Source organism: Elephantulus edwardii, unplaced genomic scaffold, assembly GCF_000299155.1.
Source record: "Elephantulus edwardii isolate Elephantulus edwardi_28Jun2011 unplaced genomic scaffold, EleEdw1.0 scaffold00144, whole genome shotgun sequence".
Classification (NCBI taxonomy): domain Eukaryota; kingdom Metazoa; phylum Chordata; class Mammalia; order Macroscelidea; family Macroscelididae; genus Elephantulus; species Elephantulus edwardii.
This window is the reverse complement of record NW_006399894.1, coordinates 2,744,555-2,769,118: the sequence shown is the minus strand read 5'-3', so window position 1 is coordinate 2,769,118 and position 24,564 is coordinate 2,744,555. Positions and strand designations below refer to the sequence as shown.

At 36.9% G+C, this 24,564-nt stretch overlaps 1 protein-coding gene across 2 annotated transcripts in view; it reads left to right on the top strand.

Moving 5' to 3' along the window:
* GRID2 (glutamate receptor, ionotropic, delta 2) overlaps positions 1-24,564 on the top strand; it is a 2,375,079-nt gene that overhangs the window by 1,429,414 nt on the left and 921,101 nt on the right. For both annotated transcript variants that reach the window (XM_006894480.1, XM_006894479.1), the window contains one exon: positions 3,694-3,813. In XM_006894480.1, coding sequence (XP_006894542.1) covers positions 3,694-3,813 — 120 coding nt within the window. The remainder of the gene's footprint in view (positions 1-3,693; positions 3,814-24,564) is intronic.

Here is a 24,564-nt window from a genome sequence, read left to right as displayed (position 1 = left end):
CAAATGAAAGTTGGACAGTGTCCGCAGATGACAGACAAGGTAATTTCAAATAAACAAAAAAGGGTATCTTGGAGGAAGTGTAACCAGAGTGATCTTTAGAGACAAAAATGTTGAAACGTCATCTCACTTAATGCTAGGCTTTTTGTTAGAAGGAACCAGTCCTTAGAGAAGGACATCATACTAGGAAAGGTAGAGGACTAGTGAAAGAGAAGACCTTCAATGAGCTGAATTGGCACAATGATTGTAACAATGGGTTCCAGTATATTAAAGATTATGAGGACGGTATGGGATATGGCAAGGTTCTGATCCATTGTTCATAGGGTCACTATGAGTTGTAGTCAACTCCATGTCATTTAAAAATAAAGTGGAGAGTAATGATGTCAGTCTGAGGACTCAGGTGCTCTTGATTCAGATCGTGGTGTTTTGGTTTTCTTTTTGTAAATCACTTGTTATGCTGCTGAGAGATGGACAATGCATGATGGTGACAGAAGAGCAACTGATGCATTTGAATTATGGTATTAAATAAGAGAATTGAATATCCTATGGATTGCCAAAAGAACAAACAAATCAACTTTGGAGCGGTTGCAACCAAAGTGCTCTTTTAAACAGGAATGGTGAAGCTTTGTTTTACATACTTGTGGACATGTTGCTAGGAAAAAATATCCCTTGGGAAAGGGCATCATGTTTGTAAAGGGAAGGGAATGGCTAAAGAGGAAGACCCTCAATTAAGTGGATTAACTCAATGGGCTTAGTATATCAGAGATTGTGAGGTTGGCATAAGGTAGAACAGGGTTCAGGTCTATTCACAGGCACACTATGAGTTGTGCTCAACTGGACAGCACCTAACAACAACAATAACATTTCAAAAACAAAGCTAGAATATGCTATAATTTCAAGAGGAATTATAAAGCATCCATAATCAATAAATGAGATAAAGGTGTGAGTAATGATGATGATATTCACAGTGATTACCTGCATTAGTTTATACTGATAATAATCTTGTAGGTTGTATATTGCTATTTCTCTGATATTACAGTAGTATAATTTGAGGCATGTTGTTGTTGTAATTGTTGTGTGCCATCAAATCATCTGAAACTCACAGTGACCCTAAGTACAGCAGCCCTAATGTCTGCCCTTTCCTGAATCAGTCTCACTGACTCCGACACACCAATCCCCATAGTTCCACTACTGTGTCAGTCCATCTTATCCAGAACCTTCCTCTTCTGTGCTGTCTCTCCACCCTTCTTAGCACAATGTCCTTCTCCAAGGATCGAGTCTTTCCTAGCCACGAGCCCAAAGTATGTGAGAGGGAGCTTTAAAATTCTATCCTACAAAAAGAAACTTGGCTTCATCTTCTCTAAGATAGACCTATTTGTTTTCTTGGTGGTCCATGGTATATCCAAGACTCTTCTCAAGCACCACAACTGAAAAACATCTATTCTTCTTCTGTCACCCTTAGTCATTCTCCAGCACTCTGATGCATAGCAAGTAATTACAAAGACCATGGGCTGGATCAGGCACACCTTATTCTCTAGACTGACATCATTGATTCTCAGTACTCTGGAGAGGTTCCCGACAGCAGATTTTCACAATGCAATTTGTCTTTTGATTTCCTGACTGTTGAGGCCAAGAGTGTTGATTGTGTAGTTGAACAAGCTGTAATTGTTAACAACCTCAATATCTTCTCCATCTATCATGATGCTGCCAGTTGGCCCATTGGTGAGAATCTTTGTCTTCTTGATGTGTATAAATATTACAGATACACCTTTACATAAATATATTCAATATGTTTTTACTCATAAAACTAGATCGTGAAAGAGAAAATTACTTATTAGGGAATAATAACAGAGAATTATTTTTATACTGTTACAAAGATGTCATTAATTATTGAAATTAATGATTATAATATAAAAAATCAATCAGCTATGGTTTTTCGATCACCATATATAAACTTGGCATCAAGTAATGTGCTATAAGAAACAGATAAACTAGGAGATATGGTATACAGAACGGTGCTTGCCAAAAAGGAAGAAGAATGTAAGCTAGAGGTTATGACAAGTGAGAAAAACTCAAGTATCAACATCCTAGAGCTGAAATTTGAAGAAGTTAACCAATTGGGCTAAATTATTGACCAAATAAAAGTCAGTATCAGGTCAGAATTCCAAGTTAGACATGCTTTAGTATTGAAACAACTCAAAGTTTTTTTCCCCTACTTACAAAAACATACATAATATTAAGGCTGATAAACTAAACGGGGCCGGGGGTGGGGGGTCGTGATAAACAAGAAAGAAAAGTATGACCTACATTGCCATCTGTTGGGGGAAAGAACATCTGTCATGATGAAGCTTGGAAATTCCCATGAATTTCAACTGTGAGCACTACCATTTAAAAGTAGAAGCAGATTTCAGGCCTAATTTAACGTTTTTTTCTTTTTTAATTTGGAACAAATATTTAAAGAAAAGGAAAAATAATTATCCAATAATTGGAAACCACAGATGTTAAGATTTCCTAAAATTACTTTAGATCCAATTAGAGTACTGCTGCAGGAAAGAATATTGTCAAAATCCCTTTCCACATTAGATTTTATGCTCTCCAGAAGCATCCTGTTTTCATACTAATGAAGTCATGCAGGTCATCAGGTATGAAATCTCTAATATGGTGTCATTTTGAGCCATCATTTTAACTCTTTTAATCCAAACCTCTTTGCCTGTGAAGAACTATCTCTTTAAATGCCCTCCTAGTGTGTACATATTTTAAAAATGGTCCATTAATAATTTGAAGGTTAATGTTTATTTTATGGTAGAAATAGCATCCCTAGAATATATATAATCTCTTTACCTTCAAATTAAAACTCACCCATAGCTGACCCTCCATGTGGTTTTTAGAGGCTTTACATTGCGTGGGAGAAGATTACCTTTTGATGTTTCACAAGCCACTGGTGGATTTGAACCATAAGAGGAGATTGTCACCTGTGGATTGGCAATATAACTGCTACCAGAGCTTTTATCTTCTCTGTGCTTATGAATGAATTTGTTAAGTGCCATTGAGTCATAGATGACTCATAGCAACAGCAACCCTATCAATGAAAGACCTGAAAACGCTTGTATAACTTCTTCATTTCTCCAAGTTCATAGAGTTTCTGGAGGCAAGCTATTATGGAACTGGATGCAACTCCTGCTTCCAAGCTTGTTTTAACCAGGGAGATCCACCAAACACTGCTCACCACGGGTAATCATTATCGCATTTGACATATCAGGGTCCCAGTGTTCAGCATCACAGCAACCACAAGTTACCTCTGTACAGCAAGTGGACATACCAGTGCTATACCACCTAGAGGAATATCTGACCAAAACCAATTAAAACCAGTCCTGAAGAACACAGATTAAAACCACACATTCTTTGCTTTGTAGCATCACTTTCTGTCCACTAGGCCAACTGAGCTCTCTCTATGTTGTTGTTATTGTTGTTAAGTGTCGTCTAGTTGTAGGCGACTCATAACAACCCTATGAATGACAGACCTAAACACTTCTAAAACTTTCATCATTTCTCCAAGTTCATAGGGTTTCCAGAGGCAAGCTATTTCAGAAGTGGATGCCACTCCTGCACAGATCAACAAGAGAGAGGGGGTGGGGGAGTTAAAATTTTTATGTATATACTTTAAAATTTGAATCAATGTTTTTTTCTCTTCTTTAGGGTGGAGTTAATGGATTAACTGGAGACCTAGAATTTGCAGAAAATGGAGGCAATCCCAATGTTCACTTTGAAATTCTTGGAACCAACTACGGAGAAGAGCTTGGCCGAGGTGTTCGAAAAGTAAGATCAAAGATTGATAAATACACTTTCCTACGCTAAGTGTGATTTTTTCCCCTTATTGACTTCTATCCATATGGCCACAGTATACATTGTTTTTGTTTTGAAAGTAATAAAAAAGAGAGAATAAGTTGTTTAAGTATGCTTAAATAGTATGTAACAAAAGTATTAAGCTGTAAGTTCTATAATGTATAATTTAATGGGAAAAAGCAATCTACTAGTTGTCAAGTGAAACAACATTATCTCTCTTTAATTACAATAATGATTGTTTTGGTCAAAAAATAGTATTTTGCATAATAGTTTTTTGCATAATAGTTTTATACAGTGTGTTGCTGCTGTGGTTATTTTTTTCACTCATACCTTACAGAAAATCAGAGTAAGAGCCTACATGAATTTCCTATAGAAATAAAGACTGTAAAATGTGACATTACAGTATTTTACCTTCCATGGATGTCATGTACTAAGTAGAAAATGATATGTAGGAAATTAGTTCTTTGTGTATATTACAGATCATGTGTAATAAGAAGCTAATTAAGTTCCAACCAAAGATATTTCATGAAATACAGGTACAACTACATTCTCAAGGAAAAAAAAATCCCCCAGAGAAATTACTCTCCTAAGGTTTGAGTTTGTTGTTTTTATATATTTTAATAGAGAGAAAAAGCACTAAGATATTGAAGATGCATAGACACTCTGCCACTATAATTTTCTAACTATACGAAGTTGATTGCACAGGGTAGAAGGGTAGAGGGGTGTCATAGTTTCTTCAGTGTGTGTTTCTTCTAGTGATGAGATATAAGAAGAAAAAAACCTAACAAACATAGTTAGAAATTATTCTTAACAGTAATAATAAACAATCACAACAAGACTATTTAGGCTAGTAGGTGGAAAACTCTGTTACTACCTTTTTTCACTTTTGTGTATTAGAGAATAGCAAACACTGAAAATGACTTAAAACAATCATTCTTCTGGTTCAGGCTTGGAATATACCAACCAACCCAGGACCTTCTGGCTTCTTCCAATTATATTGCTAACTGTCCTTCTAAGTATTATAACCATTAGTCTGACTTTTATGTTGTGAATTTATTTAATTTTTTCACTTCCTTAGATTTTATAATAGAAGTCTGTCTATATTACAGCTAATGAACAAACCAAATTATTAAATAAATGGTTTTATAATAGAAATAGAATGTTTTATTATTTTATTAAACATAATATTTGTTATTTATTTTTTTCTATAAGTGGTTAATACATTTCTATTTCTTTATATTTTCTTAAATTAATTGAACATAATCTTTGTCTTGTTTTAAGTTTTTTATGCTACTATAAACAATGCGATTGTACACATTCTTGAACATAAGTCTTGCATATATACATTGAATTTATGAATGCTTTCCCCTAGTTTGTGAATTGAGGAGTAGTTAGGAAAGCATATATTTCATTTTACTGTAAAATACCTTATCCATTTTCATAAGATTTTACCAATTAACAATTTACCAGCAGCATATGAGTTGGGGGTTCATTATCCCACATTGTTCTCATCAAATACTGGTTTTATCCGATTTTTCAAAATTTTCACTAACTTATTGATTTTATAGTGACCTTTCTTCATTGATTCATTTTGCCTTTTCCTGATTCTTAAACAGTTCTGCATCTTCTTAATTATGTTTTGATTTTTTAACTTTATTTTTGAATGAACTGCATATTCAGGTCTTTTGACTCTTTTTCTATTCTAGTCATTTGTTACTTAATTATATTTATATTCTACTCATTTATAATTTTTTATGTTAGGAAGGCTGTTTTATTCTCCATGAGTTTTCTTTGCATTCTATTAAAAGTAATTTTAAATATAGTTGATTAAAGATATTTTTCTTTACAGTTATTTCTGTTTAATCCTATTCAAGAAGTCATTCCCTATCTGTAAAATCATGAAAATTGTATATTCTACATTATGCTAAAGAGAGCTAGGTAGGCATTGTCTATAAGGAGTTATGCTGCTAACCCAGTCATTCCTCTGTGGCAGTTCGAATCCACCAGCTATGCTGAAGGAAAAAGATGGGTAAGCCCTGCCTTTTGATTTTCAGCTTTGAAACTCTAATGGAGGGTGGAAGGTCAGCTGTGTGTCAGTTTCTACTCAACAGCAATGAGCGAATGAGATAATGTGTTAAAGGCTTTAAAAAAGATACTTAATGTTCATGGAAGTCTTTTTAAATATATGATGTGAGGAAAGTTCATCATTTTATTCTTCATTGTAGTATCTGATTTGCCTGTTGCTGTTGATATAAAAAATTTAAATGTATTACAATACATAAACTTATTACGATAATAAAGTGTACAAGACTGTGGTGTGTAGTTGACTTACAGCTGACTCATGGCTGATCTTCTATTAGATTTCTCCCTCAGAGCAGCTGGTGGTTTGGGCTGTGTGCCTTAGTGTTGGCAGTACAACTTCTTACCACTAGACTATCATGTTGTTGCTTTTTTGTTGTGTACCATCAAGTTGGAACTCATCCATAGCTGATCCTCCAGGGGATTTTTCCGAGGCAGATAATCACATGAGCAGAAATTGCCTATCTTTCTCCTGCGAAGTAACTGGTGGTTTTGAACCAAGCATCTTTGGATTGCCAGTGTGACTCCTTACTCCTAGGCCAACACAGGTTTATACAATTCAACAGTGTGACCACCAGCCTGAACAATATATAGGAAAGATTATCACCCAGAAAGGATTAATTAGACTATTTCTGTATTTGTAAATTAGTGGAAAGTTTTAAATATTCTATTATAAATTATTTTTAGCTCATTTGCTTTAAAGTCAGAAAATATAATCTATATTATTTCAGTCTTGAAATTTAAAACTACTTAATAATCTAGTTTTGTCTTACATAATTGTATTGTTTATCTCTTTAAAGTATGAGTTCCACAATGATTGTACTCATTGTATGTGTATTATTTTTAAATTGATTCATCGTCTATTTACTTCGTATTCTGAGTGATTTAAAATTCCCGTAACTCTACATTTGCTGAATTTTCCCCCCTCAATTTTAGTTTGTTGTTGTTGTGCACTGCCAAGTCAGAACCAATCCAGAGCTGACCCTCCAGCAAGTTTCTAGAAGCAGTTAGTTAATTACATGGGGAGAGAACTCTCATCCTTCCCTCATGGAGCAGGAGCAACTACTGGATTCAAATCATATACCTTCAGGATTGCAGTGTAGTTTCTTACCAGTAGACCATCAGAGCTCCAATTGTAATACTATATTAAAAAGTTCATGAGAAGAAAGAATATTGACACAGTGACTTAACAGTATGGTACAAATTGGACAATGTTTCTTCTGTTTTAATGGAGTCACTAGAGTCAAGCATTAACTTGATAGCACCTAACATCAACAACAATATTAATAAAAGAGTTCTGATGTTCAATAGTTAAGATTTGGCTGCTAACTGAAAGATTACTTTTTTGAACCCACCAGCTGTGGGAGAAAGATATGATTGTCTGTTTCTACAAAGACATATAGCCCTGGAAAGCTTATAGAGTAGGTGGTTGTACTCTATCCTTTAGGGTCACTAAGGGTCAGAAGTGACTTGAAGAGAGTTGATTGGTTGTTTCGGTTTTTAGCATTGTTTTAAATTTTTGGTTCCTATTATTAAGAACTCAACTTCATAATTTGCTTATGTTTTTACTAAGGAATTGCATAGCATTATAATAAAGGAATTTAAATTCTTTCTTAAAGAATAAATTATCCCTTAAGGAATATCTTATGTAATAGGACCTGAAGCGCCTGCTGCAGAGTGTCAAGGACTGCAGCCTACAATATGGATTGAGACTCAATGTCAAGAAGACAAAGATTCTCACCACTGGACCAATTGGCAGCATCAGGATGGATGGTGAAAAGATTGAGATTGTACACGGCTTTAGTTTGCTTGGCTCCATAGTCAATAGTCTTGGCACCAGCAGCCAGGAAATTAAAAGGCGCATTGCCATGGGAAAGTCTGCTGTTAGGGACCTCTCCAAAGTACTGAAGAGCAATGGTGTCTCTCTGGAGACTAAGGTGCATCTTATACAGGCCATGGTCTTCGCAATCACTTGTTATGCATCAGAGAGTTGGACAATGACCAAGGAGGATAGAAGGAGAATTGATGCCTTTGAGCTATGGTGCTGGAGAAGAGTATTGAGAATACCATGGACTGCTGGGAAAACAAGCAGATTTGTCCTGGAAAGGGTTAAACCGGGTGGCTCCTTGGAGGCAAGGATTCTGAGGCTCCATCTAACATACTTTGGACATGTTGTGAGGAGAGACCGGTCCTTAGAGAGGGACATCATGCTTGGGAGGGTGGAGGGACAGTGCAGGAGAGGAAGGCCCTCTATGAGGTGGATTGGTTCAGTGACTGGGATAATCGGGATGGGATTGTCAGAGACAGAGCGGAGTTTAGGGCTGTTGTACATAGGGTCACTGTGAGTCGCAAGCGACTCGACAGCACATAACAACAATAATAGGGCTAAACCAAGTTCCTTGGAATTACTATTTTGATGACATTTCTTTTTACCATCCTTTCACAGCCAATCTTCCTATACCCTTTGTTTTATATACAGTTCTTATATAATCAGTATGTTGTGTACCATCAAGTTGGAACTTAACTATAGCTGAACTTCCAGTGGATTTTCAGAGAAAGTAAATCATACACGAGGTGTCTGCCCAAAGTTTCTCCCTCAGAGTAGCTGGTGGATTTGAACTCTATACTTCTGTGTTGGTAGCACAATTCTCTGTTAATAAGCCACTAGAGCTCCCTTAGAAACAGTATAAAATTAATTACTTTTCCACTTTTTTAAAGAAAATTTATTTAATTTATTTTAATTTTAATGAACATTTACAGAGATTTTTTATTTCCATTCATTCATTGTTGCACTTTTCCCCCTGCCCACCTCTCCCCCCGAGTTCGCTCCTCTCTTTGAAAAGTAAAAGAAAAATTCCTTCATTGATATACAATCCCCCCACCACCTCGAGTACACTCCGCTATGCAATCTTAATTCTGGACAATTAATTGCTTTGTATTCAATTAAACACTTATGTCTGTAAATGGCAGCATATAATTTATTTTATGCAATTCTAATATATTTATGCTTAAGGCTATTATTGGAATGTGAAAAATTCTATCAACTGTAAAATGAGCCAAGGAAACATATGGAAGGCCATAATCAGACTTCTACTAACTCCACACAGAACTGTCCTTATCAACAACATCAACAGTATAAAACTGATCTCAATAAGGTCAGAAATTGTCTCCCACATTACTGCACCTATTTTTACTAATAACTGGGTCTTGTACTCACTGTATATGACCAAACAGACTTTATAAAATTTATTTTCAATATTGGTTGTGGGGTTTATTGGAAAAACACGTTGTAGAGGTGGGGGCAGAAAAGGCAAAGGATATCACATAGTGAAAGCCAGATTCTGTAAATAACATTCCCAAACCAGGTTACCTGTAACACATATCCCTTAATTAGTTCAGACAGCTTCTCATTCAAGAGAAGATACCAGATTTCTCTGGCACAGGAAGCTCTTACAGAAAGGAAGCACTCTACTTTATCTCTTTCTCTGATTTCCTGGTAGTGAAGTTCTGTCTCAAGTTCTCTGACTCTGGTTCCATCTGACTCTGTAAGAGTCTGCGTTGCCACAGTCTCACTTAGTTCTCTCTCTTATGTTGGTCTCACAACTATTGATGCTCTTTATCAGTCCCTCCATTATATTCCCCCCCCTTTTTTTTTTTTGTGTGTGTTTGTGTGTACTGTCAAATCAGGTATGTCTGGCACATGAGGTGATTACTCCTCCTTCTCCAATGGAACATCTGGAAGATTTGAACTGCCCACCTTCAGGATTGCAACACAGCTTATTTTCACTAGGCCATCAGAGCTTCATTTTTGTTGTTAGTGTTGTTAAGTGCTGTTAAGTCACAGACAACTCATAGTGACCCTATGAACGAAAGACCTGACCATCTGTATAACTTCCATTGTTTCTCCAAGTTCATAGAGTTTCTGAAGCTAGCTGTTTCTGAAGTGGATGCCATTCTTGCTTCCAATCTTGTTTTAATTGGGAAGCTCCACCAAACACTGTCCACTAAGGGTAACTATTATCACATTTGACACATTATTGTCACAGTGTTTAGCCTCACAGCAACCACAAGTTACCGTTGTACAGAAAATGAACAGACCAGTGCTAACCATTTAGAATGTTTAACCAAAAGCAATTAAAACCAGGCCAGAAGGCCGCAGATTAATATCATCCACCTTTGGTTAGGTAGCATAACTTTCTGTGCAGTAGGCCAACAGAAAGCTCCCTTAATACCCCCGTTTTAGACAATCAATTTCTGTCTACCATTTTGTCCATTCTATTTATTTTGCCTCTTTTGTCTTCCTTTTCTTGAGGGGTGTGTGTACACACACACACACACATATAGATATATATATATATATATAAAACTTGTTGCTTTTAAGGCAGAATCAACTGTGACTGACTATCCAGAAGGTTTTAAGGGGCTGTAAATCAAACTGAATGAGATTCCCCACCTTCCTTCTCAGAAATGATGGTGAATTTGAATTGCCAGAAATGCACCAACTTTGAATTAGCAGTTGAACTCCCTACATATTATGCCATCTGAGCTATACATATGTGTATTCTTATATGTGTGTGTATACACACACACACACACATATATAAATATATAGATTCTGTTTATATCTTGAAACATACCATGGAATGATAGGTCTGTCTTGGAGAGGGTAAAACCAAGTTTTTCCTTGTGGACAAGGACATTGAAGCTCCATCTCGCATACTTTGAACATACTGCCAGTAGGGACCAGTCCTTGAAGAAGCACATCGTGCTTGGAAGGGTAGAGGAATGATGCAGGAGAGGAAGACCCCAGATGATGTGGATAGGCTCGATAACAAGGACAATAAGATTAGGTGTGTCAGAGTCAGTGAGACTGGCTCAGGATAGAGCACGTTTCAAAGCTGTTATACATAGGGATGCTATGAGTCACAGGTGACTTGATGACACAAAATAACATCTCTATGCATGTGTGTGTTCTGTATGTATGCACAAAGACACACACATACATACTAACAGGGATGCAGTTCAAATCTGCCAGCTGTTCCACAGAAGAAAGATAGGCAGTTTCCTTTGTGATTTACTGCCTTTAGGAGCTTGCTAGAGGATCATCTATGAGTCAGTGATATACAACTCAAAGATACTCTGAGAAGAATGGGAATCCCAGAACATTTGATCGTGCTTATGCAAAACCTATACTTGTACTAAGAGGCAGTCTTCAGAACAGAGCAAGGAGACATTGCACGGTTCAAAATTGGAAAGGGAGTCTGCCAGGGATGTATTCTGTCTCCATACCTTTTCAATCTGTGTGTAGAACAGATCATCTGGGATGCTACACTTTACAAGGAGGAATGTGGCATCAGGATTGGTGGAAGATTCATCAACAACCTGCATTATGCAGATGACACAACCATGCTTGCTGAAACTAAGAAGGACCTGAAGTGCTTGCTGCACAAGGTCAAGGACTGCAACCTTCAATACGGATTGAAGTTCAATATCAAGAAAACAAAGATTCTCACCACTGAGCCAATTGGCAGCATTAGTATGGATGATGAAAAGATTGAGATAGTTAACAATTTTAGTTTGCTTGGGTTCGCAGTCAACACTTTTGGTACCAGCAGCCAGGAAATCAAGAGATGAATTGCATTGGGAAAGTCAGCTGTTAGAGACCTCTCCAGAATACTGAAGAGCAATGACATCAGGCTGAAGACTAAGGTGTGCGTGATCTGGTCTATAATCTTCGCAATTGGGTGCTGAGCATCAGAGAACTGGACTATGACTAGGGATGATAGAAAGTGAACTGATGCCTTTGAGCTGTGTTGCTGAAGAAGAGTGTTGAATATGCCCTGGACTGCTAGAAGAACAAACAGATTTGTCTTGGAGAGGGTGAAATCAGGCTGCTCCTTGGAGTCAAGGATTCTGAAGCTTTGTCTGACGTATTTTGAGCATAGTGCAAATAGGGACCTGTAATTGGAGAGGAACATTATGTTCGGGAGAGTGGAGGGACAGTGCAGGAGAGGGACCCTCTATGAGATGGATCCATTTAGTGATTGGCGTAGTAAGAATAGCTGTGTTGAAGACAGTGATGTTGGCACAGGATAGAGCAGCACTTAGGGCTGTTGTGCATGGGGTCCCTGTTAGTCTCAAGCAACTCAGTGGCACATAACAAAAACAAAATATGTAATAACATATATATCCAATGATATATATAACAACATATATATATTCCCTCTTTATTTACAAATGTTTGTCATATATTTTATACCCACTAGAATATATAATATCTATACTTGCTTTATAAATACCTGAAATTAATTCATAGCACTTTTCTCCCCACAGATAAATGTGTAGCTTTAGAACTTTACCTAATTTCTAAACTTCTAAAATGACAACTACTTAGTATTATGTATTTTAATGCCATCTTTTCTTTTAACTAAAAAATACTTACTATTGCTCCTTTGTGCAGTGAATATTCATTGACATCTATCTATAAATTTACCACCTTGTTTTTCCCTGTGTTTATAGCTATGTATCTTGAGTTGCTTTTGTTCTGCCTGAAAGTTCACCTTTAAAATTCCTGTGCTGATGGCTGTCTTGTGGGAAAATCTTTCATATATTTCTGTCTGAACATGTCTTTATTCCATCTTTTGTATTGAAAGATATTTTCCCTAGACACAGAATTTTAAATTATTATTTTTTTTCTTTCAGTACATTGACAGTATCATTGCTCTAGCTTTAGCTTCCATGTCTTTGCTGTCCGTCTAACTGTTTATATTTTGACAGTAATCTGTTCTTTTTCCTGTGGTTGATTTTACGATTTGTCTTTGTTTATAGATTTCAACATTTTTCACTGAAGTGTCTAGGTCTGAATCTCATTCTAATGTGTTTGGATATGGCATGTTTATGATCACAAGAACTTTGGTTAGTCGAGTGTGATTTATGATGATTGATCAGCTAACATTGAGCATATCATTCTGGAGCTGAGTTAATGTGGCTCAAAAAGTATACAGATTATCAAAGATTATCCATTAATGCATAGAACATTTCCAAGCTATTATAGAAAATGTGTATCATGCCTAATTATCTGCCATCATTTGTAATTACATAGTGATATAAATACCAAAGTAAATATAGAAGTTATTGTGTACCATCAAGTCAGAACTGACCCATAGTAGACAATCCAGTGGGTTTTCAGAGGCAATTACCCCCATGAAAGTTTGTTCATCTTTCTCCCATGGAGCAGCTTATGGATTTAAACTGCTTGTTTTGGGAAGTCAGCACAACTTCTAAACACTAGGCTGTCAGAGTTTCCTAATAAAAGTAGTACTAGTTGTTGTTAGGTACCATCAAGTTGAACACCACTCATAGCAACCCTATGAACAAAAAATTTGAACCTTTTTCTATCCTGTGCCATCCTCACACTTCCTGACATTCAAGAGCCCATTGAAAGGGTCACCATGTCACTCTACGTGGTTGAGGGTCTTCCTCTCCTTTGCCAATGCTCTATCCTTCCCAGCATGATGTCCTTCTCCAAGGAATAGCACCTCCAAGCTATGTGAGACAAATAGTCTCTCCAAAGTATGTGAGACAAATCCTCATCATTCTTGCCTCCAAAGAACACTCTTGCTGCACCTTCTCCAAGACATACCTGTCTGTTCTCTTGGCTAGCCATGGAATATTCAGTGCTGTTCTCTAACACCACAGCTCAAAGGCATTAATTCTTTCTCTGCCATCCTTATTCATTTTCCAGGTCTCAGATGTACAGCTAGTAATCAGAAAGACTATGGCCTGAATTAGACACACCTTAGTCTTCAAACTGACCTCACTACTCTATTCCTCAATAATTTGGAAAGGTATCTAACTAGAGATTTTCCCAGTGCAATGTGTCTCCTTATTTCCTGACTGCTGATTGTTAATTGTGGATCCAATCACGATGAAGCTATTGACAGTTTCAATCTCCTCTCTATCCATCATGACACTACCTATTAGTCCAATAATAAGAATCTTTGTTTTCCTAACATTGATATGCAATCCATACCGAAGGCTGCATTCCTTGATCTTCTGCAAGCCCTTCTGCAAAGCAAGTGCTTCCAGCCCTCCTTACTTTCAAAAAACAAGGTTGTGTCACCTGTTTAATGCAAGTAATTGATGAGTCTCTCTCAAATCCTCATGCCACAGTCTTACTCATAGAGTCCAACTTCTTGGATAATTTGTTCAGCATACAGATTGAATAGATATGGAAAGAGAACACAACTCTAGTGTACTCCCTTCCCACTTCCAAACCATTTAGTGCTCCCCTTCTCTGTTCATACAACAGAATTCTGTTATAGGTATAGGTCCTGCATGAGCACAATCAAGTGCTCTGGAATTCCCATTCTTCTCAATATCAGCCAAAACTTGTCATACAGTGGTAGTTTTATTTAATAGTTGAGGCCTGGTGGTGTAGTGGTTAACTTCTAAGATGTTGAATTATTAAAATTCAGCTGATAACACTGAATAGCCAAGTGATTTTAGATTACTGAAAAAATATATATGTATTCAAACATATATATGTATAATTTAATAAGTGTATTTGAGACAGTAATGACAGTGGTTGGTTCATCAAAAGAGATATTGTTGTATTTAATTAAGAGAGAAATCTCAACTTAATACTGTATGTTTAATACTGTGTGTTAATACTGTATGTTTAAATCACAAAATAGCACCAGGATGAGAAACAATGAAAATAAGGGAGTACAAGCAATGAGAGAATGCAATCTTTGTACATTTAGCTATGGATCAATTAAATATGTATATGAAATTAATGGGAGAAAATATTAAATCTGAGAGGCTTGGATAAGTTTGAATGATCTTAGAGTAGAGAATAAAAATTAAGAAAATAAAGTAATTCAGTGATAAAGATTAAAGAGAAAGATGACTTAATCAAGACTCAGATCGAATGTTTCATCTTGGGGGTAAGGAGACTAAGGCATTGTTTTCTAGAGCACAAATCTGTAGCTAAAGACATAATGGGTATAAACGTAAGCAAGGCTTTTTTATATTTGCTGTTTGGAATATTTTTAGAGAACTAGGAGGTAACATCATATGACAAAAGAGAAGGAAAAATTTGCAAAAGATGCTAAAGGTGACAAAAGTATTTTCAAAGACTAAAAACAGCTACCGTGGGTTCAAGAGAGGATTGACTAGAGGACTCATATGATGTTATTGACTGAACCGAACTGACCACTGACTCATGGAAACTGCATGCACAGTAGGATAGGACCATTGTGATCCATAGAATTTTCCTTAAAAAATAGATCACCAGTCTCTAATGCTGTTCAACATTATAGCAAAGCACAAGCTTTCACTAATAGAGAATTGATCACGGAATTTGAGGTGTTTTGGCCAGGAATTGAATCCTAGTCTCCCACAAAGAAAGTGAGAATTTCACCACTCAACCACCACTATCTTCTGTAAGAGATTTGTAGTTCATATTTGCTTTATTTGATTTTTTTTCTCATAGCAGTGCAATGATGCAGTGAGGGTATATGGGAATTGTTTAATGCAATATGTTTAAAGTGAAGGAACATGAAATCCTTCCTGGACATGGATGGCTATGATGATAGGAAGATCTCAGCAATAAAGGCTCCTATTGTTTTTGTTATTCACCGTTAAGTTAAAACTGCCCTGTAGCTAACCCTCTAGCAGATCTTCAGAAGCAGTAAATCTCCTGATAGGTAAGTCACATATTAAGTGTACTTTAATAAGATAGAATTTTAAGAAAATATGAATAGCCTATGTAAATTAAGTGAGAAGGCTTTAGAGCTAGGAAGTTGTACAGGAGAGACACCAAAGTTCATAATTTCAAAGGTACGTGCCAGGAATTGACAGTCATAGATGTGAGGGTAGAAGAAGTAGATTTTAGTGATCCTTCTAAGAACAATGTATTATTGTTGTTATGTGCTGTCAAGTGTTTGTGAATCATAACAATCCCATAGCTCTAAACCCTGTCCTATCCTGAGTTTTGATACACCTACCCCCATTAGCTCAGTCACTGTATCAGTCCATCTCATCTGGAATCTTCCTCTCCTGTCTCTCCAGCTTTCCAGCTTATCTCTCTCCGAGTACTGGTCCTTCATGGCCACATACCCAAAGTATGTGAGAAGGATCTTCAAAATCCTTGTCTTCAAGGAGCAACTTAGTTTTACCCTCTCCAGGATAGACCTGTTTGTTCTCTTGGTTGTCCATGATGTGGTCAGTACTCTTCTCCAGAAGCACAACTCAAATTCTGTCATTAATCGTGCTCTGCATTCAAAGCCCAGAATTTTATATCCATGCCATTGATTTAGCAAAGAGTCAGCAATGAGCATTTTGCCTACCTTATTATTTCCTGTTGTTATTAATACTGTCAAACATCATTCAAATTATAGTGACCTCAAGTAATTGAGTAAAAGTGTCTCAGTATATTCTAGACTACAGTGTTAAGGGGAGAGATTTAAGGTGTTTTGTCCCCTGGAGCTTCTCAGTGATCTGGAAAAGGCAGTCTTTAGTTTAGCAGGTAACTACTTAAATATTGTGGCTCGCATTCTTTGGCTTGTTATGAACTAAAATTAAAGAGCTCTAGTAATTATTAGGGAGGTTTGGTGGCCTTGTGGTAAGAAGTTGTGCTGCAATCCCAAAGGCATGTAGTTCAAATCTATAAACTGCTCCTTGGGAGAAGATGGGCAATCTCCTTCCTTTCAATAAACTGCCTCTGAAATCCCACTGGTGAGTCAGCTATTAGTAGGTTCTAACTCTATAGAACACAAGTATTTAATTATGCAGGTTTTTGTCTCCTGACTTCTGAACTGCATGAAGACGCTTTGAAGGCTGGCATATGTTGTTGTTGTTATGTGCTGTTGAATCGCTTGCGACTCATAGTGACCCTGTGTACAACAGCCCTAAATTCTGCTCTATCCTGTGCCAATCGCACCATTTCTGATACATCCATCCGATTACCCCAGTCACTGAATCAATCCACCTCATAGAGGGCCTTCCCCTCCTGCACCGTCCTTCCACCCTACCAGGCATAATGTCCCTCTCCAAGGACCAGTCCCTCCTTACAACATGTCCAAAGTATGTTACACGGAGCCTCAGAATCCTTGCCTCCAAGGAGCCGCCCGGTTAAACCCTCTCCAGCATGAATCAGTTTGTTTTCCTAGCAGTCCATGGTACCCTCAATACTCTACTCCAGCACCACAGCTCAGTCTTCAATTCTCCTTCTATCCTCCTTAGTCATTGTCCAGCTCTCTGATGCATAACAAGAGATAGAAAAGACCATGGCCTGTATCAGACACACCTTAGTCTCCAGAGAGACACGATTGCTCTTCAGTACTTTGGAGAAGTCCTTAATAGCAGACTTTCCCATCGCAATACATCTTTTAATTTACTGGCTACTGGTGCTAAGAGTGTTGACTGTGGAGCCAAGCCAACTAAAGCTGTGAACAATCTCAATCTTGTCACCATCCATCCTGTTGCTGCCAGTTGGCCCAGTGGTGAGAATCTTTGTCTTCTTGACATTGAGCCTCAATCCATATTGGAGGCTGCAGCCCTTTCCCCTCTGCAGCAGGTGCTTCAGGTCCTCCTCACTTTCAGCAAGCAGGGTTGTGTCATCTGCATATCGCAGATTGGTGGCTGGCATATACATTATGTAAAATGTATTCTAAATATGTACCCAAAATTCCTTTTCATACTTTACACTTCAAAAACCTACATAACTTGCTTTAAAATATTTTTAAATCTCTCTGATTTTTTTAACCTCTTTATTGTTTTCATACCTCAGATATTTTTCTATCAATCTGGGATTTAAATTACTGAAGTGACAAATCTCCAAATCTAGCTCCCAAGTAATTTTAGGTTTATTATAAATTAGTTTTAGAGATACCAGCTCCATTTATAAATGGGGCAGTTCCTTCACATGGGCATTCACACATACGCAATGTCTTAAAAGATATTTATCAAGAGAAAACCTTATGGTGAAAATAAACATTTTATCAATTTACTAGATGTTTGCCCAAAATTAAGGTTCTACTCCCAGTTTCTCCATGTTTCAAAAAGAGTGAAAGACTTTCCAATTGATGAACTGTCAAGTTGTCAGTGTTTATTCTGCTGCCAGTGGCTAAGTGTATACAAAGCCTGGAGCCTTATCACCTCGAGCAGGGGTACTGTCAGATCTCATCAAGTAAGCAGGGTTGTGTCTGCCCGGGATTTGAATGTGAGAGTGACCATGGCTGCTCAGTCCCAGATATTGGACTTGTTTGTGCTCTCTTGGCAGAATATGAGAGGAGGTTTCATCTTTTCTGAATTTGGTGAGGGATTCTGAAAAGGATTATTTCATTTTCACTGAAGCTGATGGAAACAAAGAGCTTTCTAGCTTTGATATTTTGTAGATGCTTCTTCTCTTTGATGTGAGGTAGTGTTTCGTTCAGTAGATGGTATGTTCAAGGTATTAGCACACTGTGCATCCAGAAAGATAAATTCGGGTAGAACTAAAAGCCAAATTTTGAAGTCATCAAGATTTTCTACATTCTAAGAGTATGGCTGTTCTGTTTCTGTTTTTCCTAATACTGGAATTATAAGAAAACAAAACACAATTTGTATAATGACTTCTTACAATTTCCAAAACCTAAATGTATTATAAGATTAAAAAGTAGGATTAAAATAAATATGTTTAAAGCAGCAATTTGTAATAGCTTGTTTACCTTTAATAAGAAGAATCTTACATAACAGTGTTTTTTGCTCATTTGTTTGTCAGAAATCATCTTGTATTTCTTTTTTATTTGTTTGTTTGGTTTGGTTTGATTTTGCCAGCAATGTTTACTCTTTGTTGTGAAGACTGAGCTTTTACCTTAGAATTTAATACTCTAGATTAAATGTCTTTGAACTTTATCGCGAACAATAAAAATAGAATTGGAAGAATAGGTTAAAAATGTTTTCCCTACTAATTTTAATTGCACAATAATGCTTAAAATCTTCATGAACATATTTTCTTATATAAGCTGGTAAAGTAAAAATGGCACAATACAGATATTCTAGCTTCCAGGTACAATAATTTCTCTCATTTAGAGCCTTTGCTCAAGGTCTCCTAAAGTAAATTCATGCATATAAAAGTCACAGATTTATATTTCTGGGCATATCTAATCTTATCCAAATACTATAGAGATAGTTCCTTTTTAATAGAATGAAATATTTTACTTCCTTATATTAGAATTTAGATAAAAATATTTTGGCTCCAGATAGTCTTTGATTAAAATATTACACTAGTAGTCATCTGGAGCTTGTGTTTTGATTCTTTGGTATATAAAATAGCATCACCTATTTCCTTATTACACTGATTTGTTATTCCTTATGTCATGACTAAGGTTAATAGAAGAATTGATGCCTTTGAGTAGTGGTGCTGGAGAAGAGTATTGAACATAATGCGTTCTGCCAAGGGAACAAACAGGTCTGTACTAGAGAAGGTGAAACCTAACTACTTTTTGGATGCAAAGCTTTTGAAGCTCCATCTTACATATTTAGGACATGTGGTCAGGAGGCACCAGTACTTTGAGAAGGACGTCATGCTTGCAAGGGAATCAGGACAACACAGGAAGACTCTGGATGAGATGGATTGACTCCGTGATTAGGGTAATGGCAGTCGGTGTGTTGGTGACGACCTCTCTTCTCTATCATGATGCTGCCAATTGGCCTACTGGTGAGAATCTTTGTTTTCTTGCTCTTGAGCTTCACTCTGTCTTAAAAACTGCAGTCCTTGACCTTCTGCAACAAATGCGTCAAGTCCTCTTCAATTTCAGCAAAGTTGTGTCATCTGCATAACCAGATTGTTGGTGAGTCTTTCTCCTATCCTGATCTGTTCTGCATATAGATTGAAAATGTAGGGAGACAGGATGAATCTTTGACATACATCTTTCCTGATTTGGAACCATGCAGTGTTTACTTGCTCTATTCTGATAACTGATCCACATATAGGTTTTGTGTGAGCAGAATCAAGTGTTCTGGGATGCCCACTCCTCTCAAGGTTAACCACAATTTATTGTGATCCACAAAGTCAAATGCCTCTCTTGAGTCCTGGTAGACTTGATATCACCTAACAATAACAACATTATGTTCTCCATGCACATAATTATTGAACAATACAGTGAATGTATGAGTGAATGAATGGATTCTGTCTATCTCTAGGTGAAATTGTGACTTTAGCATTATTGATGAATATCCTCTTTGACAATACTGACATTGCTATCAATACTTAAAATTCAAGATTATTTTCTCCCACTAGTCTAAGTTTAAGAGGCTAAAAGAAAAATGTTAAAGTACATAACCTTTAGCATCAGGTATATCTATCTTGAAATTGTGACATTGTCACTGAATACTATATAATCTCAAGCCTACTTGATGAACTTCAGTTTCTTTATCTGTAAAACTTAACAATGAGACCTAGCTATCTGATTACAGCAAAATTATACTTGTAGTTTGAATAGTGAATGCTAACTAAAATAATGCCAATTTGCAAATGGACAGTAATCGATGTGATTTACTTTCCAGCCAACAAGAATTGGAAAGTTTAACAGTTATTCTAACAAGAAATTGCCGCTTGAAGTGAAAAACGTAAATTAATTTTAGATGTGATTGACAAAACAGTATACATGACAATCACAGTTACAATCTGAAACACTAACCCTTGTGTTGAGTTTAATATCCTTTTGGATATCAAATTCCACAAGTCTAATAGAAGAAGACAGGAATAACCTCTTCCAGTAGGTAGGATTGTGCTGACCTCTCTTCTTGTTGTTGTTTTGAAGACCATCATGTTGGAACCAACTCATAGCTGACTATCCAGTGGGATTTAGAGGCAGTATATATTGCATGGGAAGAGATTGCTCACCTTTCTTCCATGAAGCAACTGGTGGGAACAAATAACACAACTTTGGGTTGGAAGCACAGATATTTAAAACTAGACCACCGGAGCTCCTGACTTAGCTAGAGCAGAGCAAAAATGCCTGGAAGATTACACTTTCGAGTTCATGTTTTGGTGGAAATAGAAACATTTTATGTTCATTATGAATTGCTACACATTTTTGAAGAGAGTTTACCGTTGGTTTCGGCCACCATACAGACTCTCACAGTATGTTTATAGACCTGCATGTGTTCCAGTACCACCTCATCTCCAGCTGGGTATACATGCCACAACCACACACCGTCACCATGACATTGGCACAACTGTCATGAATAAAATACTATACCAGCTGGAATTTAACAAGTATATTATTAACAATCCGTGAAACAGTCTTTCTTTTAGCCTCAGATGCAGTGATTAATGGCCAGGACCTAGCACCAGGGAAATAAGTATTACCATAGTTAAGATGCACAGAATGATATCCTTTATTCCTGGTCTCATAGCAATGATGGAACTGTAAGTAGCTGATAACTACACACACGTGGGCATATGAATGGGGAACAATAAGTCTTGTGTTCATGTATGTTGGGAACTTACGTCAGACTACTTTGTTATACATACCAGTGACATTCATGGTATGGCAGATTCAGTTTCGCTATAATCCCAGAGGCTTGTCATTGTAATGAAAATGTTTTCTCTCCGCTCTGAATTTCTCTGTGCTCTGTTCAGATATTTGATTATATATCTCTCTTTTTCTCTCAGGCCTATCTTTCTTTCCCCAGGGGATTATAAATCCTCCTTCAGCAAGAACTAGGTTTTATACAATTGTAACCACTGTAAAAACTTGAACAGTTCCGGCATCATAATTTCGTGAAATTTGCTGTACTAACTTAATGTGTTTGGACCTTTCATTCAAACTAATGAATATTATGCTCATGTCCATGATGAGTAATTGCAATTGTAATCATGGCTTTTGGTGATTGCTGATTACTATTGCTTCTGCATTTTTTTAAAGGAATTTAATTCCTCCCCCCACCCAGGAACACAGAGGCAAAGATTTTAACCATAGCTAAACTATTCTAAAGGAGCCCTGCTTTGTAGTTTGTAATGTATGGACCTCCTAATCAAAAGTTTAGTCATTTTAATCATCTAGCTGTTCTGGGGAGAAAGATAGACGGTCTCTTCCCATAGAGATTTACACTCTGGAAAATGGGTGGAGAGTCAGAATGAATCAAAAGTGACTGAATGGCAGGGAGAAGCTATACTACCTGTGATTAGATGATTATGAGATTTAAATTTATCTTTTTTTTTTAAATTTGTTGTTGTTGAGTACTACTGAATCAGAACCAACTCACAGCAGACCCTTTAGTGATTTCCAGTGGCAATAAATTGCACAGGAGAAGACTGCCCATTTTTCTCCTATGGAGCAGCTGGTAGAATTGAACTGCATACCTTTGGGATGGCAGCACAATTCCCTATCATTGAGCCACCAGAGCTCCCTAGATGATGATCATAAGATTTAAATTTTCTTATTAATTTTTATGCAAGCATTGGTATTTAAAAAAATAGCTGAGGTATTGGCATGGTTTGAATATTTCAACTATCACTGTGTTTAAAATTTCTACAGTGAATTTAGATTGTATGGAGTAAAGTTATCCTTTGGAGGATAACAGTAGCATATGGCAAATAAAACATAATGTGTAACATATTGACATATTGTGTAATTTCTGAATCGTCAAACTATTGATTTGCATTCGAAAGATGTTCATATTAATTATATCTGTTAAATACAGGACTATGCTGTTTGACAAATAGCCTTCATCCTCAACAAAATGGAGGTTTGAATCACATGATTATGAATGGACCACATATTTCTCATTATAGGCCTGATTTCAACTAGTTCAAATGATGGCCATTGAGTTAGTGCCAGTTAGTTCATTGCTGATACTCTGGAGTATTCCTAAATCTGTAATTACATAGATCATTGCCCATTTTTCCCTGCTGCTGGAGGATTTGAACTACCAGAGACCCAGAGATATGTCCTTTGGGTTAACAGTGCAACTCTCTGACCTACTAGGGTTTATTTCAATATATTGTTTCTGTTGTTATGTGCCATCGAGTTGCCTGTAACTCATAGCAACCCTATGTACAACAGCCCTAAAACTCTGCCCTATCCTGTGCCAATCTCACTATCTCTGACACACCCACCCCATTACTCCAGTCACTAGATCAATCCATCTCATCAAAGGTCTTCCTCTCCTGTGCTATCCTTCCACCCTCTCAAGCATGACGTCCCTCTAAGGACTTATCCCTCCTTGCTACATGTCCAAAGTATGTGAGACAAAGCTTCAAAATCCTTGCCTCCAAGGAGCAGGCCTGCCTCACCCTCTCCAGGACGAACCTGTTTGTTTTTCCTAGCAGTCCATGGTATATTCAATACTCTTCTCCAACACCACAGCTCAAAGGCATCAATTTACCTTCTATCATCCCTAGTCATTGTCCAGCTCTCTGCATAGCAAATCAGTGCAAAGCCCATGGCATGCATCAGGCACACCTTAGTCTCCAGACTGACATCCTAGCACTTCAGCACTTTAGAGAGGTCTCTAACCACAGACTTTTCCATCACAATATATCTTTTAATTTTCTGGCTGTGGAGCCAAACAAACCAAAACTGTGAACAATCTCAATCTCTTCACCATCCATTATGATGCTACCAATTGGTCCACTGGTGAGAATCTTTGTTATTGAAGACTGCGGTCCCTGACCTTCCACAGCAAGTGCTTCAGGTCCTCCTCAGTTTCAGCAAGCAGGGTTGTGTCATCTGCGTAACGCAGATTGTTGATGGGTCTTCCTCCAATCCTGATACCACATTTCTCCTCATAGATCCCAGACTCCCAAATAACCTGTTCTGATGACTGCCTCCTGGTCCAGGTATAAGTTTCACATTAGCCTAATAAAGTGTTCTCGGATTCCCATTCTTCTCAGAGTTAGCCATAGTTTGTTATGATTCACACAGTCAAATGCCTTTGTGTAATCAATGAAACAACGATAGACATTCTTCTGGTACTCCTTGCTTTCAGCCAAGATCCATCTAACATTAGCTACAACATCCCTAGTACTACCACGGCCTTGTCTGAACCCAGCCTGCACTTCTGGTAGTTCTCTGCTGATGTGCTGTTCCTGTGTTTTTAGATAATCTTCAGCAAAATCTTGCTTGCATGTGATATTAATGATATTGTTCGATAATTTCCTCACTCTGTGGGATCACCTTTCTTTATACAATATTTATACTGATTTTCAGTTCATTCCAACTAATAATGTGAAAATGTTCTTGTTTATCTGCTGGCAAACACTTATGGTATTTGGAATTTATTGTCCTTTAATTATTCATTTCCTCAAAAATGTGTATAATTGTACATAAAATAAGTATTTATACCTATGGGAAAAAAGTGTCTTCTTTTTTCATATTAGTTGCATTTAAATTTCATCTTCTGAATTTATCTTTGAATTGATTAAAGAAATTATTAAAGGAAGTTTATAAGTAGTAATCAAGTCCTTTAGATATTGAGGCAATAAATAAATTTCTGTGATTTGAAATAGAGGCTGCGCTTTAGAATTTGAATTCTATTATTCTTATTCTAATAAAATGTTACATTCATAAAGCATTCTGAAAATCTACTTTTTAAAATAGCAAAAATTAATTTCATATACTATCTGCAATTATTAAAATACCAAATATA